At 40.3% G+C, this 19,160-nt stretch overlaps 1 protein-coding gene across 2 annotated transcripts in view; it reads left to right on the top strand.

Moving 5' to 3' along the window:
- SLC25A13 (solute carrier family 25 member 13) overlaps window positions 1-19,160 on the top strand; it is a 204,468-nt gene that overhangs the window by 13,817 nt on the left and 171,491 nt on the right. For both annotated transcript variants that reach the window (XM_030857235.2, XM_030857234.2), the window contains exon 2: window positions 18,541-18,594. In XM_030857235.2, the coding sequence (XP_030713095.1) occupies window positions 18,541-18,594 (54 nt within the window). The remainder of the gene's footprint in view (window positions 1-18,540; window positions 18,595-19,160) is intronic.

The raw sequence follows: 19,160 nt of genomic DNA, 5'->3' as shown, positions 1-19,160 counted from the left end.
TTTAATGGGTTCATACGCACTTTTGATTTTTAGAACTTTTTATGTTACACATTAATTAATCTTTTCCTGTATGGTTTCTGCATTCTGGTTTGTCTATCATGTTTAAACACAGCTTTCCCTCTTAGTATTACATAAGAAACCACTCATGTTTGATGTCAGATGAAAGGTAGGAAACCAGTTTAATTTTTGTTGTTGTTGTTCAATCCCAGGAGGTCATGAACCTTCACTAGTGCCACTTCATCAGCCAGCATGACCTACTGCCAGCTCAGCCCAGACCCTCTGCTGGCTCAGATTCTTAAGAGGAGCTCTGATTAGTTCAGAAAGCCAAGAGAGCCTTCCCTTAGGGCTCAGCTGTCCACTGATGACTCAGTCAGCTGGGCCGCTATGAATATGGAAAGGATACAACGAACTGGCAAGCAAGGCACTGCTAGATTCTGTCCCAGAGTATGCTACTTTCATTCAATCCTGATTCTCACTCACTCTCTCTCTGTAACAGGTGAGAAAATAGGAAGTCATATTGCTGGTTAGCAGTAGAGTCAGAATTCAGACGTCCATTTGCAAAGTCCATAAAAGTAGGTGTAAATAGCATTCTATGAGGGAAACCTGGTTAGAGAATCTGGAAAATCTTCCAGGAGGAATTGGCATTTGACTTAAGCCTTAAAAAAATAGTAGCATTTTTTAAACTTCTCATTATGGAAATTTTCCATAAAAAATTAGAACAGTGTAACAAACTCCCACGTCCCTTTCTTTTTTTTTTTTTCTTTTTTTTTTTTCTTTGAAGTGGGCCTCTCACTGTTGTGGCCTCTCCCATTGTGGAGCACAGGCTCAGCGGCCATGGCTCATGGGCCCAGCCGCTCCGCGGCATGTCGGATCTTCCCGGACCGGGGCACGAACCCGTGTCCGCTGCATCGGCAGGCAGACTCTCAACCACTGCGCCACCAGGGAAGCCCCCATGTCCCTCTCTAACCAGTTTCAGTAATTATCAGTTTATGGCAGATGTCGTTTAATTTATACTACACCCTCTCTTGTCCTCTCATCGCTCTGAGTTTTTCAAAGCAGATCCCCAACATCATATCTGTAAATATCACTGTGTATCTCTAAAAAAGATTTTTTAAACGCACAACCAAAATATCATTGTCACATCTAAAAAAAATTTAGTGCTTCCTCAATATGATCAAATATCTATTCTGTACACATTTTACATATTTCCCCTATTGTCTTACAATTTTTTTAAATTGTTTTCTGAATTGTCATCTAAATAAGGCCCAGGCAATGCAATTGGTTGATATGACCTAATTTTCTTTAATCTCTAGGTTCCCTGCTTTCTTAATCTCCTGTTCTTTCTTTTTTCCTTCTGAAAGTCATGATCCCATATGATTAAAATCATGGACTCTGTTCAAATTATGGCTCTGGGCAAGTTACTCTACCTCTGTCTACCTCAGTTTCCTCGTCTGTAAACAAGGCATGGTTGTTTTTACTTCCTGGGTTATTGGGAGGGTCAATATGCTCATGTTTCTAAAGCTCAGAGCCAGGCCTGGACATAGTAAGCTTTACAGAAGTGTGGGCTTCCAGAGTGGTTTGGAACCAGAGCACTGGCTCAGAGTCATGTTGAAAATCGTGGGAGAGGAAAGAGGAGGGGTTGCTCCAGTGAAATTGTGCCCAGTCTTTGGGACGAGGATCCCAGCTGTGCAGAGGGCTCCTGTGCATTTTCTTTTAACTTCCTCCTGGGTTCTTGACTATTCTTCAGTTATATGATGTTGATGCATAGCAGAATTTTGAACAGGTGAGGTATTATTTAGTGAAAGCAACTTTCTGTTGTCCTTTGATTTGCTGCTCTCTCTTCTCTGCGTCTAATAAGTTAACTATTCTCTCAGCCATTTTACCTTTCTGTGGCATTATCTGGGCTCCAGCAACTTGTGATCTCCTAAGTAGAACCTTTCAGCCCTTTATAAATATGTCATATACTTTTTATATTCCTTTGTTCCCCATCAGGAACATACACCCCAGTCTTCAGAACAGCACAATCAGTTTTTATTCATTTAAGGAGCAGTAGTAATTTGACACTTGCTAATATGTAACAAATTATATTGGGAGTGGTAATTACAATTGCAGCTCGTTGCTAATTACACTGTAACCTTGATGCTTTAAAAAAACTGAGACTGAGTTCAGCATATAATACCGAGAATAATATTCTCTCCATTAGGTAAATCTGGCTTCCACTGAACCACGGGTATTTATGTATGATAATACCAAATCAGAAAAACTTTATTTTAAGTGGCTTTCACCTGTAATGTTGTCCAGTAGCACCATTCATAAGGATAGCTTAAAGTCCCCATCTTTGATTGCCAAATTCCTGGCACATCCTCCAGGTAGTATAATTAGTATGAAGATGACCTGGGCTCTAGGGTTATTTTTGGCTCCGTGATTTACTACTACTCATTTAAGACTAAGTGTCTTACATGCCACAACTTCCTCATCTGGAGACTGGGATGTTAATGACTTTTCGCCTTGAATAGTTTTAGTAATGTTTAAGTGAGATCAGGCATAAAGCCTTTAGCACATGCCTAGCATAGAGTTAAGGGCCCAGTAAAAGTTAACTGGTCAGTGTGAACCGCTGTAATCAGTAATAAATAACCCAGCTCCAAGACCTTACCTCTGCCACCCCTGACTCCAAGAGCTAAGCAGAGTTAGCACTCTGATTTGTGATAGCATATAGCATCACACACTTTGTACCAACCACTCGTTGATAAGTCTGTCATTCCCCCTCAGGGGGCAGGGTCTCTGGTTATTTGGCATTGTCCCCTCAGTGCCTGGTACATCGGAAGCTTCCCATAGGCGATCGTGTTGCATGAACGAGCAAGTGGAGTGGCGCTGTCTCAGGCAGTGGTTCTCCCTGGGGGCAGGGTAGTTTTGCCCCCAGGGGAGATTTGGTAATGTCTGGAGACACTGTTGGTTGTCACATCTGGGAGAAGGGGTTGCTACCGGCATCTAGTGATTACAGACCAGGGATGTTGCTAAACATTCTACGATGTGCCCGACAGCCCTCTATAACAAAGAATGATCTGACCCAAAACAGTACGGCCAAGGTTGAGAAGCCCTGGTCTAACGCAACTTGACTGTATTAGGTTGTGGCCCTGGGGGAAAGACATGGGGCCTGGGGCCCATCAGCTCTTTGACCTGCAGTTTTCTCAACTACAAAGGAAAAGAATCCAACCTACTTCAAGGATTCAAAGAAAGGGAGATTATACAGATGTGTGCCTAGTGACTCTGCCTGCTTAGTTTCATCTTGATGGTCCTGGCTACCCATGATCTTTTTTAAAAATAGACTTTATTATTATTGTTTTGGAGTGGTTTTAGGTTCATAGCAAAATGTAAAGAGAGGTTCAGAGATTTCCTGTACTCCTCCTGGCTGCCCCCCGCACATGCATAACCTCTCCCGCATTATCATCATCCCCCCATCAGAATGGTACATTTGTTACAATTGATGAACCTACAGTGACATATCATTATCACTCAAAGTCCGTGGTTTACATTAAAGTTGACTCTTGATGTTGAACAGTCTGTGAACACATTTTATAATGATATGTATCCATCATTATAGTTTCATACAGAGTCTTATCACTGCTCCAAAAGTCTGTGCTCTGCCTGTTTTCCTTCCCTATTTGCCAAACCCTGGCAACTACTGATCTTTTTACTGTCTCCATAGTTTTTCCTGTTCCAGAATGTCATATAGTTGGAATCATACAGTATGTAGGCTTTTCCGATTGGCTTCTTTCATTTAGTAATATGCATTGAAGTTTCCTTCGTGTCTTGTCATGGGTTGATAGCTCATTTTTTAGTGCTTAATGATATTCCATTGTCTGGGTAAACCACAGTTCATCTGTTCACTGACTGAAAGACATCTTGGTTGCTTCCAGCTTTTGACAGTTAGGAATAGAGCTGCTGTAAACATCCATCCATCCAGGGTTTCGTGTGGATGTAGTTTTCAACACCTTTGGCTGAATACTTAGCAGCATGAATGCTAGATCGTATGGTAAGAGTGTGTCTAGTTTTGTAAGAAACCTCCAATTTGTCTTCCAAAGTGGCTGTGCCATTTTGCATTCTCATCAGCGAACAGTGCAAGTTCCTTTTGCTGCACATCTTCACCAGCATTTGATATTGTCAGTGTTCTGGGTTTTGGCCATTCTAGTGAGTATGTAGTGGTATTTCATTGTTGTTTTAATTTGTATTTTCCTGATGACTGAGGATGTGGAGCACCTTTTCATATGCTTATTTGGTATCTGTATAACTTCTTTGGTGAGGTGTCTGTTAAGGTCTTTGGCACATATTTTAATCTTAATTGAGTTGTTTGTTTTCTTATTGTTGAGTTTTAACAGTTCTTTGTATATCTTGGGTAACAGTCATTTATTGGCTATTCTTTCTTTGTTTTTGTTTTTGTTTTTGTTTTTGCGGTACGCGGGCCTCTCACTGTTGTGGCCTCTCCCGTTGCGGAGAACAGGCTCCAGACGCGCAGGCTCAGCGGCCATGGCTCACGGGCCCAGCCGCTCCGCGGCATGTGGGATCTTCCCGAACCGGGACACGACCCCGTGTTCCCTGCATCGGCAGGAGGACTCTCAACCACTGAGCCACCAGGGAAGCCCCATTTATTGGCTATTCTTGTGCAAATACTTTATCTAAGTGTTGGCTTATCTTTACTATCTCTTGACAGTGTCTTTCACAGAGTGGAAATGTCCATTTTATTGAAGTCCAGCCTATCATGGATCATGCCTTTGGTGTTATATCCAAAAAATCATCATCAAGCCCCAAGGCCATCTAAGTTTTCTCCTTTGTTGTCTTCTAAGAGTTTTACATTTAGGTCTGTGATCCATTTTGAGTTAATTTTTGTTAACGGTGTAAGGTCTGTGTCTAGAATCATTTCTTGCATATCAATGTACAATACCATTTGTTGAAGAGACTATCTTTGATCCTTTGTCAAAGATCAGTTAACTGTATTTATGAAGGTCTATTTCTAGGCTTTCTATTCTGTTAGATTGAGGATTATTATGTCTTTTTGGAGAATTGACCCCTTTATCATTATATAATGCCCCTGTTTATCCCTGTTAACTTTCCTTGCTTTAAAATGGGCTCTGTCTGAAAGTAATATAACTGCTCTGCTCTCCTTTAATTAGTATGTGCATGGTGTTATCTTTCTCTGTTCATTTATTTTGATCTCTATGTGTCTTTATATTTAAAATGGGTTTTTTGTAGATGGCATATAGTTGGGTCTTATTTTTTTGATGCATTCTAACAATCTGTCTTTTAATTAATTGGGACATTGATGTTTAAAGTGATTTGATTATCTTCATTGGTGTATCTGATCTTTGTGTATCTGTGGTTTGGTATCTGACATTGATTGGGTGGAAATTCTGAATCATTATTATTTCAGATATTCCTTCTGGTTCTTTCTTCTCCTTCTGGTATTCCCATTACACGTATATTACACTTTTTGTAGTTGTCCCATGGTCTTGGATATTGTGGGGTATTTTTGTTGTTGTTGTTTTGTTTATTTGTTTGCTTTCAGTTTTTTTCTCTTTGCTTTTCAGTTTTGGAGATTTCTATTGAAATATCATCAGACTCAGAGACTTTCTCCTCAGTTGTATCCAGTCTACTAATAAGCCCAGCAAAGGCATTCTTCATCACTGTTACAGTATTGTTGATCTCTAGCATTCTTTTTTAGTTTCCTTAGAATTTCCATTTTTCTGCTTACATTGCTGATCTCTTCTTGCATGTTGTCTACCATATCCATCAGAGCCCTTAGCATATTAATCATAGTTGTTTTAAATTCCTAGTCTGATAATCTCAATATTCCAGACATATTTGAGTCTGGTTATGATGCTTGCTCTGTCTCTTCAAATTGTGTATTTTTGCTTTTTGGTATGCTTTGTAATTTTTTCTTGATAGCCAGACATGATGTACTGGATGAAAGGAACTGCTATAACTAGTCCTTTGGTAATGTGGGCATAGGGTGTAGAGGGAAAGGAAGTGTTCCTAGTCCTATGACTAGGTCTCAGTCCATTAGAGAGCCTGTGACCCTGGACAGTGTACTTCACAAGTGTTTCTCAATTTTTTCTTCCCCTCAGGTGGGAGAGGATGGCTGGAGGTGGCTGGAGTTGGGTATTTGCCTTCCCTGTGGTCAGCTGGCTCTGGTATTACTCCAGTGGGTTAGACTCCTCTGAAATAACTTCTTCTGAGACAGACCTTCTTATAAAGAACAGAATGCTCTGATGCATTTCCGCTTGGTTCCTTTTCCTTTCCTCCTACTGGAAATGCCAGGTGATTTTTCTCTGACATTCACTGAGAACCAGGTTGAGTTCCAGGAGGTAACATTCACAAAAGTGTGGGGAATCCACTATGTCTAGGTCCACCTAGAGTTTTTTAAGTCTTTTCTTGTCCACACTGAGCCTCCAGCAATTGGTCATTGTGATCCTCTGGTTCTCCCTTTCTGTTTCTCCATGTTGGGGGGCAGTTGTTTGCTTGTTGACATCACTCCTCTGATGGATCTGGGGAGAGTAGTTGATTTTTCAATTTTTAAGCTTTTTACTTATTTTTAGGACAGTCTGGCAACTTCTAAGCCCCTTACATGCTGGACTGGAAACCAGAAGTCTCCCCATCATCTTTTGACTACCTTTCCTATAATGGAGAAAATCCCCACATTACAAGGCCTGCCTGCTAGAACATATGAGTCAAAACTCAGTTCCCATCTTTCCCTGCAGCCAGGGCACAAGCATGTGATCTAGCTTTGCCAATTGGATGCTCATGTGTGACTTTGATTTGGAAGACGGCAACACAAGGAAGCAGCTTGTGTGTGAAGTTTCCATTTCGGCTGACGTGATAGGCAGCCTAGGCAACCTGCTTTTGTTGTGGGATTGGAGGTACATTTCTCACCAGGTGATTCTAGGATAGTTTTGGGCATCACTGGTGGTGCCTTAGCCTTAAGCTGATTCTCCAGGCTTCCCAACATGACTGTCATCATCCAATAGAATTTTAATATACTGTTTTTCTCCTTAGCCTGTTACCTTTTATTGCTTATTTCTAAGTTGGATACATGTTGGACCTACCTCCTCGTCTTCCTTTCGTATTGGGGATTAGAAATATCATATAACTGTGTTTACAGCTTACATTTTTTAAGAGTAGCTATTAATCACTACCAACCTTATGTATCATTTTAGGATTCACAGAGCACTTTTTCTTCATTCTAATGAATCCTTAAAATAACTTTATGAAACAAATACGTAGATTTTATCATTTTGCCCTTTTTATAGATGAGGAAACTAAAACTTGGAGATGTTAACTGACTTGTCCAGGATCACCAAGTTAGCAATACATTGGAACCCAAATCTTTACTCTAAACGTGGTGATGTTTGCTTATGACAGGGTGAGCAAGCATCTTTTTCACCATAAGGAGTTGAAAATATAAACAGACAAATGTCTATTTCAGAAAAGACTTACACTGCCTCTTGTCAAATTTTTAGTCTTGGGAACATTTACTGGAATGTTAGCTTTAGCTTAATAACAATAATAATAAAATCTAAAATTAGAGCATTTAAAGTTATTTTGACCTAACAGAACCCACAGCTAAAATACCACCATTCATTTCTTAACTGCTGTACTCTTCTTCATACAGAATTTTAATGGTGATGGCTTTATTACTGTTTAATGTTTGTCTACATTTTACAAGCTACTGAATCGTTCTGATAAATATCTCCAGCATCCCTGAAATTACCCACTTGCATAATTACTCAGCAGGTTAACATTTGTGGTGTCTGGTGCTTTATAAGTAAACTGTTGAGTGATATGAACATTTGAGAGTTGATTACACAGTAAGGTTGTGCTTTGAAGAATGCTTAACATGGCATTTTGTCTGTATATTAATTTATATTTCAGTAACTTTTTTATAATGACTGCTCTTCATTTATTTATTTATTTTTTAACATCTTTATTGGAGTATAATTGCTTTACAATGGTGTATTACTTTCTGCTTTATAATAAAGTGAATCAGCTATACATATATCCCCATATCTCTTCCCTCTTGTGTCTCCTTCCCTCCCACCCTCCCTATCCCACCCCTCTAGGTGGTCACAAAGCACCGAGCTGATCTCCCTGTGCTATGTGGCTGCTTCCCACTAGCTATCGGTTTTACATTAGGTAGTGTATATATGTACATGCAACTCTCTCACTTTGTCCCAGCTTACCCTTCCCCCTCCCCGGGTCCTCAAGTCCATTCTCTACTATGTCTGCATCTTTATTCCCATCCTGCCCTTAGGTTCTTCATGACCATTTCTATTTTTTTTAGATTCAGTATATATGTGTTAGCATACTGTATTTGTTTTTCTCTTTCTGACTTACTTCACTCTGTACGACAGACTCTAGGTCCATCCATCTGACTACAAATAAGTCAATTTTGTTTCTTTTTATGGCTGAGTAATATTCCATTGTATATATGTGCCACATCTTCTTTACCCATTGATCTGTTGATGGACACTTAGGTTGCTTCCACGTCTTGGCTATGGTAAATATAGCTGCAATGAACATTGTGGTGCATGACTCTTTTTGAATTATGGTTTACTCAGGGTATATGCCCAGTAGTGGAATTGCTGGGTCATCTGGTAGTTCTATTTTTAGGTTTTCAAGGATCCTCCATACTGTTCTCCACAGTGGCTGTATCAATTTACATTCCCACCAACAGTGCAAGAGGGTTCCCTTTTCTCTACACCCTCTCCAGCATTTATTGTTTGTAGATTTTTTGATGATGGCCATTCTGACGTGTGTGAGATGATATCTCATTGTACTTTTGATTTGCATTTCTCTGATGATTAATGATGCTGAGCATTCTTTCATGTGTTTATTGGCAGTCTGTATATCTTCTTTGGAGAAATGTCTGTTTAGGTCTTCGGCCCATTTTTGGATTGGGTTGTTTGTTTTTTTGATATTGAGCTGCATGAGCTGCTTTTACATTTTGGAGATTAATCCTTTGTCAGTTGCTTCGTTTGCAAATATTTTCTACCATTCTGAGGGTTGTCTTTTTGTCTTGCTTATGGTTTCCTTTGCTGTGCAAAAGCTTTTGAGTTTCATTAGGTCCCATTTGTTCACTTTGTTTTTATTTCTATTTCTCTAGGAGGTGGGTCAAAAAGGATCTTGCTGTGATTTATGTCATAGAGTGTTCTGCCTATGTTTTCCTCTAAGAGTTTTATAGTGTCTGACCTTTCATTTAGGTCTTTAATCCATTTTGAGTTTATTTTTGTGTATGCTGTTAGGAAGTGTTCTAATTTCATTCTTTTACATGTAGCTGTCCAGTTTTCCCAGCACCACTGATTGAAGAGGCTGTATTTTCTCCGTTGTATATTCTTGTTTCCTTTATCAAAGATAAGGTGCGTGGGTTTATCTCTGGGCTTTCTATCCTGTTCCATTGATCTATATTTCTGTTTTTATGCCAGTACCATACTGTCTTGATTATTGTAGCTTTGTAGTATAGTCTGAAGTCAGGGAGCCTGACTCGTCCAGCTCCATTTTTCTTTCTCAAGATTGCTTTGGCTATTCGGGGTCTTTTGCGTTTCCATACAAATTGTGAAATTTTTTGTTCTAGTTCTGTGAAAAATGCCATTGGTAGTTTGATAGGGATTGCATTGAATCTGTATATTACTTTGGGTAGTATAGTCATTTTCACAATGTTGATTCTTCCAATCCAAGAACATGGTCTATCTCTCCATCTGTTTGTATCATCTTTCATTTCTTTCATCAGTGTCTTATTTATTCCAAGGTATTTTATTCTTTTTGTTGCAGTGGTAAATGGGAGTATTTCCTTAATTTCACTTTTAGATTTTTCATCATTAGTGTATAGGAAAGCAAGAGATTTCTGTGCATTAATTTTGTATCCTGCTACTTTACCAAATTCATTGATTAGCTCTAGTAGTTTTCTGGTAGTATCTTTAGGATTCTCTATGTATAGTATCATGTCATCTGCAAACAGTGACAGCTTTACTTCTTCTTTTCTGATTTGGATTCCTTTTATTTCTTTTTTTTCTCTGATTGCTGTGGCTAAAACTTCCAGAACAATGTTGAATAATAGTGGTGAGAGTGGGCAACCTTGTCTTGCTCCTGATCTTAGTGGAAATGGTTTCAGTTTTTCACCACTGAGGACTATGTTGGCTGTGGGTTTGTCATATATGGCCTTTATTATGTTGAGGTAAGTTCTCTCTATGCCTACTTTCTGGAGGATTTTTATCATAAATGGGTTTTGAATTTTGTTGAAAGCTTTTTCTGCATCTATTGAGATGATCATATTGTTTTTATTCTTCAATTTGTTAATATGGTGTATCACATTGATTGATTTGCGTATATCGAAGAATCCTTGCATTCCTGGGATAAAACCCACTTGATCATGGTGTATGATCCTTTTAATGTGCTGTTGGATTCTGTTTGCTAGTATTCTGTTGAGGATTTTTGCATCTATGTTCATCAGTGATATTGGCCTGTAGTTTTGTTTCTTTGTGACATCTTTGTCTGGTTTTGATATCAGGGTGATGATGGCCTCATAGAATGAGTTTGGGAGTGTTCCTCCCTCTTCTATATTTTGGAAGAGTTTGAGAAGGATAGGTGTTAGCTCTTCTCTAAATGTTTGCTAGAATTCATCTGTGAAGCCTTCTGGTCCCGGGCTTTTGTTTGTTGGAAGATTTTTAATCACAGTTTCAATTTCAGTGCTTGCGTTTGGTATGTTTATATTTTCTGTTTCTTCCTGGTTCAGTCTTGGAAGGTTGTGCTTTTCTAAAAATTTGTGCATTTCTTCCAGGTTGTCCATTTTATTGGCACATAGTTGCTTGTAGTAAGCTCTCATGATCCTTCGTATTTCTGCAGTGTTAGTTGTTCTTTTTCATTTCTAATTCTATTGATTTGAGTCTTCTCCCTTTTTTTCATAATGAGCCTGCCTAATGGTTTATCAATTTTGTTTATCTTCTCAAAGAACCAGCTTTTAGTTTTATTGATCTTTGCTATTGTTTCCTTCATTTCTTTTTTCATTTATTTCTGATCTGATCTTTATGATTTCTTTCCTTCTGGTAACTTTGGGGTTCTTTTGTTCTTCTTTCTCTAATTGCTTTAAGTGTAAGGTTAGGTTTTTTATTTGAGATGTTTCTTGTTTCTTGAGGTAGGATTGTATTGCTATAAACTTCCCTCTTAGAACTGCTTTTGCCACATCCCATAGGTTTTGGGCCGTCATGTTTTCATTGTCATTTGTTTCTAGGTATTTTTTTATTTCCTCTTTGATTTATTCAGTGATCTCTTGGTTATTAAGTAGTGTATTGTTTAGCCTCCATGTGTTTGTATTTTTTACAGATTTATTCCTGTAATTGATATCTAGTCTCATAGCCTTGTGGTCACAAAAGATACTTGATACGATTTCAATTTTCTTAAATTTACCAAGGCTTGATTTGTGACCCAAGATATGATCTATCCTGGAGAATGTTCCATGAGCACTTGAGAAGAAAGTGTATTCTGTTGTTTTGGATGGAATGTCCTATAAATATCAATTAACTCCATCTTGTTTAATGTATCATTTAGAGCTTGTGTTTCCTTATTTATTTTCATTTTGGATGATCTGTCCATTGGTAAAAGTGGGGTGTTAAAATCCCCTACTGTGGGTTGAGAATCTGCCTGCCAATGCAAGAGACATGGGTTCGAGCCCCGGTCTGGGAAGATCCCACATGCAACGGAGCAACTAGGCCCATGAGCCACAACTAATGAGCCTGCGCGTCTGGAGCCTGTGCTCTGCAACAAGAGATGCTGCGACAGTGAGAGCCCCACGCACCGCGATGAAGAGTGGCCCCCGCTCGCTGCAACTAGAGAAACCCCTCACACAGAAACGAAGACCCAACACAGCCAAAAATAAATAAATAATTGATTTTTAAAAAATCCCCTACTACGATTGTGTTACTGTCGATTTCCCCTTTTATGGCTGTTAGCATTTGCCATATGTTTTGAGGTGCTTCTATGTTGGGTGCATAAATATTTACAATTGTTATATCTTCTTCTTGGATTGATCCCTTGATCATTTTGTAGTGTCCCTCTTTGTCTCTTGTAATAATCTTTATTTTAAAGTCTATTTTGTCTGATATAAGAATTGCTACTCCAGCTTTCTTTTGATTTCCATTTGCATGGAATATCTTTTTCCATCCCCTCACTTTCAGTCTGTATGTGTCCCTAGGTCTGAAGTGGGTCTCTTGTAGACAGCATATAGATGGGTCTTGTTTTTTTAACCATTCAGCCAGTCTATGTCTTTTGGTGGGAGCATTTAATCCATTTACATTTAAGGTAATTATCGATATGTACGTTCCTATTACCATTTTCTTAATTGTTTGAGGTTTTATTTTGTAGGTCTTTTCCTTCTCTTGTGTTTCCTGCCTAGAGAAGTTCCTTTAGCATTTGTTGTAAAGCTGGTTTTGTGGTGCTGTGTTCTCTTAGCTTTTGCTTGTTTGTAAAGGTTTTAATTTCACCATCGAATCTAAATGAGATCCTTGCTGGGTAGAGTAATCTTGGTTGTAGGTTTTTCCCTTTCATCACTTTAAATATGTCCTCCCACTCCTTTGTGGCTTGCAGAGTTTCTGCTGAAGGATCAGCTGTTAACCTTATGGGGGTTCCCTTGTATGTTATTTGTTTTTCCCTTACTGCTTTTAATATTTTTTCTTTGCATTTAATTTTGCATAGTTTGATTAAATGTGTCCTGGCGTGTTTCTCCTTGGATTTATCCTGTATGGGACTCTCTGCACTTCCTGGACTTGATTAACTATTTCTTTTCCCATATTAGGGAAGTTTTCAGCTAATAATCTCTTCAGATATTTTCTCAGTCCCTCTCTTTCTCTCTTCTTCTTCTGGGACCCCTATAATTCGAATGTTGGTACATTTAATGTTGTCCCAGAGGTCTCTGAGACTGTCCTCAATTCTTTTCATTCTTTTTCCTTTAATCTGCTCTGCAGTAGTTATTTCCACTATTTTATCTTCTAGGTCACTTATCCGTTCTTCTGCCTCAGTTATTCTGCTATTGATTCCTTCTAGAGAATTTTTAATTTCATTTATTGTGTTGCTCATCATTTTTTGTTTGCTCTTTAGTTCTTCTAGTTCCTTGTTAAACGTTTCTTGTATTTTTTCCATTCTATTTCCAAGAATTTTGGATCATCTTTACTATCATTATTCTGAATTCTTTTTCAGGTACACTGCCTGTTTCCTCTTCATTTGTTTGGTCTGGTGGGTTTTTACCTTGCTCCTTCATCTGCTGTGTGTTTCTCTGTCTTCTCATTTTACTTAACTTACTGTCTTCGGGGTCTCCTTTTAGCAGGCTTCAGGTTTGTAGTTCCCGTTGTTTTTGGTGTCTGCCCCCAGTGGCTAAGGTTGGTTCAGTGGGTTGTGTAGGCTTCCCGGTGGAGGGGCCTAGTGCCTGTATTCTGGTGGCTGAGGCTGGATCTTGTCTTTCTGGTGGGCAGGTCCATGTCTGGTGGTGTGTTTTGGGGTGTCTGTGACCTTATTATGATTTTAGGCAGGCTCTCTGCTAATGGGCTGGGTTGTGTTCGTGTCTTGCTGGTTGTTTGGCATGCGGTGTCCAGCACTGTAGCTTGCTGGTCGTTGAGTGGAGCTGGGTCTTAGGTTGAGATGGAGATCTGTGGGAGACTTTTGCCATTTGATATTACATGGAGCTGGGAGGTCTCTTGTGGACCAATATCCTGAACTTGGCTCTCCCACCTCAGAGGCACAGGCCTGACGCCCAGCCGGAGCACCAAGACCCTGTAATCCACACGGCTCAGAATAAAAGGGAGAAAAAAGGAAAGAAAGAAAAAATAAAGTTATTAAAATAAAAAATAAAAGATAATTATTAAGAAAAAATTTAAAGTAATGAAATAAAAGAAAGAATGAAAGAGAGAAGAGACCAAGCAAACCAAAAAACAAATCCACCAATGATAACAAACGCTAAAAACTATACTAAAGAATCCAAGAAAAACCAAAAAAATGGACAGACATAACCCTAGGACAAATGGTAAAAGCACAGCTATGCAGACAGAATCACATGCAGAAGCATTCACATACTCACAAAAAGAGAAAAAGAGAAAAACATATGTATATCCTTTCTCCCAAACTCCACCTCCTCAATTTGGGATGATTCGTTGCCTATTCAGGTATTCCACAGATGCAGGTACCTCATGTTGATTGTGGAGATTTAATCCGCTGCACCTGAGGCTGCTGGGAGAGATTTCCCTTTCTCTTTGTTCACACAGCTCCCGGGATTCATCTTTGGATTTGGACCCGCCTCTGCGTGTAGGTCGCCTGAGGGCGTCTGTTCTTCGCTCAGACAGGACAGGGTTAAAGGAGCAGCTGATTCGGAGGCTCTGGCTCACTCAGGCCGGGGGGGGGGGGGGGGGGGTGGGGGGGGGGAGGGAGGTGTACGGAGTGCGTGGCGAGCCTGCGGGGGAGGGGCCCGTAGTGCGCGGCGAGCCTCTGAGGGAGGGGCACGGAGTGCGGGGCGGGTCTGCGTCGGCAGAGGCCGCCATGATGTTGCACCAGCCTGAGGCGCGCCGTGCGTTCTGCCGGGGAAGTTGTCCCTGGATCCCGGGACCCTGGCAGTGGCGGGCTGGAGAGGCTCCCCGGAAGGGAGGTGTGGAGAGTGACCTGTGCTCGCACACAGGCTCTTTGGTGGCGGCAGCAGCAGCCTTAGCGTCTCATGCCCGGCTCTGAGGTCCGCGCTCTTAGGCGCGGCTCACGCCAGTCTCTGGAGCTCCTTTAATCAGCGCTCTTAATCCCCCCCTCCCCGCGCACTGCAAAACAGAAAGAGGCAAGAAAAAGTCTCTTGCCTCTTCGGCAGCTCCAGACATTTTCCGGGACTCCCTCCCGGCTAGCCGTGGTGCACGGTTGTGTTCACGCTGCTAGTCCTCTCCTTGCGCTCCGACCGAAGCCCGAGCCTCAGGTTCCAGCCCCGCCCGCCCCGGCGGGTGAGCAGACAAGCCTCTCGGACTGGTGAGTGCTGGTCGGCGCCAATCCTCTGTGCGGGCATCTCTCCGCTTTGTCCTCCGCACCCCTGTTGCTGTGCTCTCCTCCGTGACTCTGAAGCTTCTCCCACCCCTCCGCCACCCGCAGTCTCCGCCCGCGAAGGGGCTTCCTAGTGTGTAGAAACCTTTCCTCCTTCACGGCTTCCTCCCACTGGTGCTGGTCCCGTCCCTATTCTTTCGTCTCTGTTTATTCTTTTTTCTTTTGCCCTACCCAGGTACATGGGGGAGTTTCTTGCCTTTTGGGAGGTCTGAGGTCTCCTGCCAGCGTTCAGTAGGTGTTTTGTAGGAGTTGTTAAACACGTAGATGTATTTCTGATGTATTTGTGGGGAGGAACGTGATCTCCACGTCTTACTCTTCTGCCTTCTTGAAGCTCGGATCTGCTTTTCATTTATTAGAATGTAGGGAAACTGTAGGATGAGGAATGAGTGACTCAGTGAAGTCAATGAAGAATTATTTTTCTTAAATGTGATGAGACCTCTCTTTCTTTTTTTCTTCTCCAGTTAATGGTAACTGTGTTTTGGGGGAATTTCTTTTAGAGTTACTGATTGTATCAGTCAAGGTTCACTTGCAGAGCACAGAATTCACACTTTATCTCTCTGGTTTTCCTTGCCATACTTCCCACTGCCCCCCTTTTAAACCAGTCATTGAAGTTATGTTATTTTTGGCTGTTTTTATTTTTGTATTTGGGATGTACCTAGCTAGTATATGTGTTTTGCAAATGCTATTGCTGTTATTTATAATGTTTCTCTTATCAAAAATTTTACATATTCAGTGTTCTTCAGATTCTGCCCCGTGGAACATAGATTTGGGGAATTGACCTGAAATTTCTATACTGTCTTTAAACAAAGGTTAAATTCTCCCAGTTTATGGAAAAACATATACTGCATAGTTTTTCCAGTTCTCCCCCCCTTCTCCCTTAACCTCCACTTGGTGTGAATGTTATATGCTTCTGTATAAAATTCTCTATTGAATTAAGTAGTAAATGGTGGTAATTCATAGTCATCTGCCAATAATCCTTTTTCTTCTCGGTGATTTACTTCCTATGTTTGAAAATTACTTTATTTAAATCTCTTGATATAAATATTTTATTTTAATGGTGGCATCTATTCTTATAAACTCAAATTCAGAAGAGTAATGATAAAGCAAATCAGGCAATCAGATTGTAAGAATAGTATCTGTAAATATTTACATGCTGTTAGTATATGAGAAATATATACATGTATATAAAACAATGAAAATCAGCCTTTTGGAAAAAATCTAGAGTTTCATGAATCTTCTGAGAAGCCCAATGAACTAAGGATTGTCAGGTGATGGAACGTGCACTTGCTGAGCAGGTGTTCTGAGTTGGCTTAAAAAGGGAGGCTACGTTTCTTGGCTCCCTTTTTCCAGTTCACAGAACTTGCTAGCTCTTGGTTTTGCCACCAGGTAGACTCCATCTCAGTACCCCTTCAGAACGCTGGCATGTCTAACTGTAACTTAAGTGTAACTGTAACTTAACTGTAACTATGAAGTGTTCTGTACACATCAGGTGACCTGACTTAAAAGTGCTGGGCCACTATATGGATTGTTTTGTCCTGTGCCTTCCACCCTGGGAGAGTTACAGAGTGAAAGCTTTCTTTCTCTCACAGAGGTGTAGTCCTGGTGGTGCATTTTGGGATTAGTAAGTAAAAGAACGCTGTGGGAGTTTAGGGCGGGGGAAGTTCACTCTGAAACTGTGTTGCCCAGGGAAGGCTTTATGAAGTATGTGGCATGGTGAACTAATTTGATTTTAAAGGATGTGTTATTCAGATGGAGCAAGAATAGTTCACTTTGTGGAAACTTACCTTCGCTTTTTTAAAAGGAAACCCAATTAAGTGCTGAGGGTCACCATAGGCCTTTTAAAAAACTGTTACGGTCTTGAGATGTAGAACTCGAAGGGAATTTCTTTGCTCTTAAAGGAGAGGATAGAGGCATTTCATGCTGGCTCATCTTCTCCAATAGTGTTTGTCCTACGCCACCTTTCTCAGAATATAGACCCAAAGGGAGGGGATCTTCTGAGACTCTTAGCACTATCATCAATCATAGGTTGGTTAGCAGTCTCTTTTCTTCTCGTTAATTGAACAGCAAAGAACACTCACTAATTGAGGATTTTAAAGAGATTACAAATTCTTCTGGATAAAAATAGCATTGGTGGTTACAAGTACTCAGCTGAAGTTAAGAGTTATCAGTCTTGCTTTGGGAAACAAGGTGACCAACTAACTGGTTTCAGGAAAACTACCTCTCCTATTCCAGTGATTAGTTAATAAAATTATTCCTGACAGTGGCAGGCCAAGAAGCTCAGGCAGTTACATATTTCGAGACAGAGAACCCATTGTCCAAAGGTCTCAGAAGAGCCTTTTCAAACACACAGAAAGGATTTAGAACAATTTGCATAAATCTCCCCATGGATAGCGACATGGCTCCAGTATTGGGGTGGTTCCAGGAACCCCTCCTTGGCTGTATCGTGGGGTGACGCTGTGCTTGGTGAGAACTCAGTCTCCTGACGGTTTTTGCCAGCAGGATGGGGTGATGGGACGCTGAATAAGCCTACTGTTTGGTTCCACATAAGGACTCTTTTGTGTTGGCCTGGGGCAGCCATATTCAAGTTTGTCTTCTTTTTCCCCAATGATGTTTTTGGACTTTATGGGCTGGAGAATTAAGCACAACACCTATTCTGAGCTAATCTGTCAGACTTTGCTCTGAAAGCTAACCATAGCCCCTTGTATTCTAGAATGTGGTAAATAATAGTCATACATATGGAGACTTAGGCTTTTTTTTTTCGTTGAAGTATAGTTGATTTACATTATTAGTTTCAGGTGTACAGCGTTGCTATTCAACATTTTTTACAGATTATACTCCGTTTAAAGTTATTACAAAACAGTGGTTATATTTCTCAGTGCTGTATAATTGGAGACTTCTGGTTTCTTAAAAGTAGGGGAGAGGAGGAGACTGCTTGGCATGACCAGATAGCTGGGCATTCACACCTGTCCATTGTGGAACTGTGGGAAGTAATTCCCTTATGTTAATATTGTTTGCCTTGCTCACTAACTTCTCTAAGAACTATGTTCTCTTACATAGTTAACGAACAAGTTGTACTTTAATATTGGCCTATGAAAGGTGTGGGTCACTCTGGAGTGTAGTTTAAAATGCCAGGTGGTTACAAATCTGTTTCAACTTTTCTTTTTTTCTTACTCACTTTGGAAAAACAATGGTATATATTAAACACTACATATTAGGAGCTTTACTGGTTTCTTGCACGGAATGTTATCATTCTAGAAGCCACGTAAGGAGTCTTAATTTAAAATCCAGAGAGTAGTTTATGCTATGGGGAAATTTAGTGCTTTAAGTGTAAAAATGAAATCCACTGATTTCTAACCTGGAGTTTATTTTCTTTCCGTCTGCTAGCTTGATTTCTCAGCTTTGTTCTAATAATACAAACATTTTTATGTTTATTTATAGGTGGCTTTAACCAAGAGAGCAGATCCAGCCGAACTTAGAACAATATTTTTGAAGGTCAGTATAAAGGAATCTGTTTTGTTTTTTGTTTGATTTGTGTTCTGTAACTTTGAAGATTATTTTTGAGCAGCTCTTAATTTCATTGTTATATTTAAAAAAAAATCCCGCAAAGTATCTTAAGACGTGTAAAAGAGATCCTTTACAGTTATATCTATTTTTAAAAATGTATCAGGTACTTGTAGGCGACTGTTTGTGATGGCTGCATTGTTTATGTTTTACTTTCTTTTGTCTCACACGGTATTAGGTATTGAAACAGAGTTGCCCGGGGGGGGGGGGGGGGGGGGGGGGGCTGTTCCGGAGTGGGGAGGGATTTAGTCTCACAACCCATTTACCTTTCCAGGGTTGACTTGTGCAGTTTGATGATACTAATATTTTTCCTCCTAAGAAGTTTAAAGCTCTTCGTAAACATCTTAGTAATCCTTCTTTCATCCAAAGGGGACCAGCCTTGTCTCTCCTTAGAGCATTGTTGTTGCTCTTATCATCATCATCTTCATCATATCATTTTACTTCAACTGTGGTGCCCTTGAGGAGGCCCCAGTATGAGTAATAGTAGATACTACATC

Source organism: Globicephala melas, chromosome 9 (assembly GCF_963455315.2).
Source record: "Globicephala melas chromosome 9, mGloMel1.2, whole genome shotgun sequence".
NCBI classification, from domain to species: Eukaryota; Metazoa; Chordata; class Mammalia; order Artiodactyla; family Delphinidae; genus Globicephala; species Globicephala melas.
The sequence above is the reverse complement of the archived record's forward strand: the minus strand, read 5'-3'. Positions and strand labels throughout refer to the sequence as shown.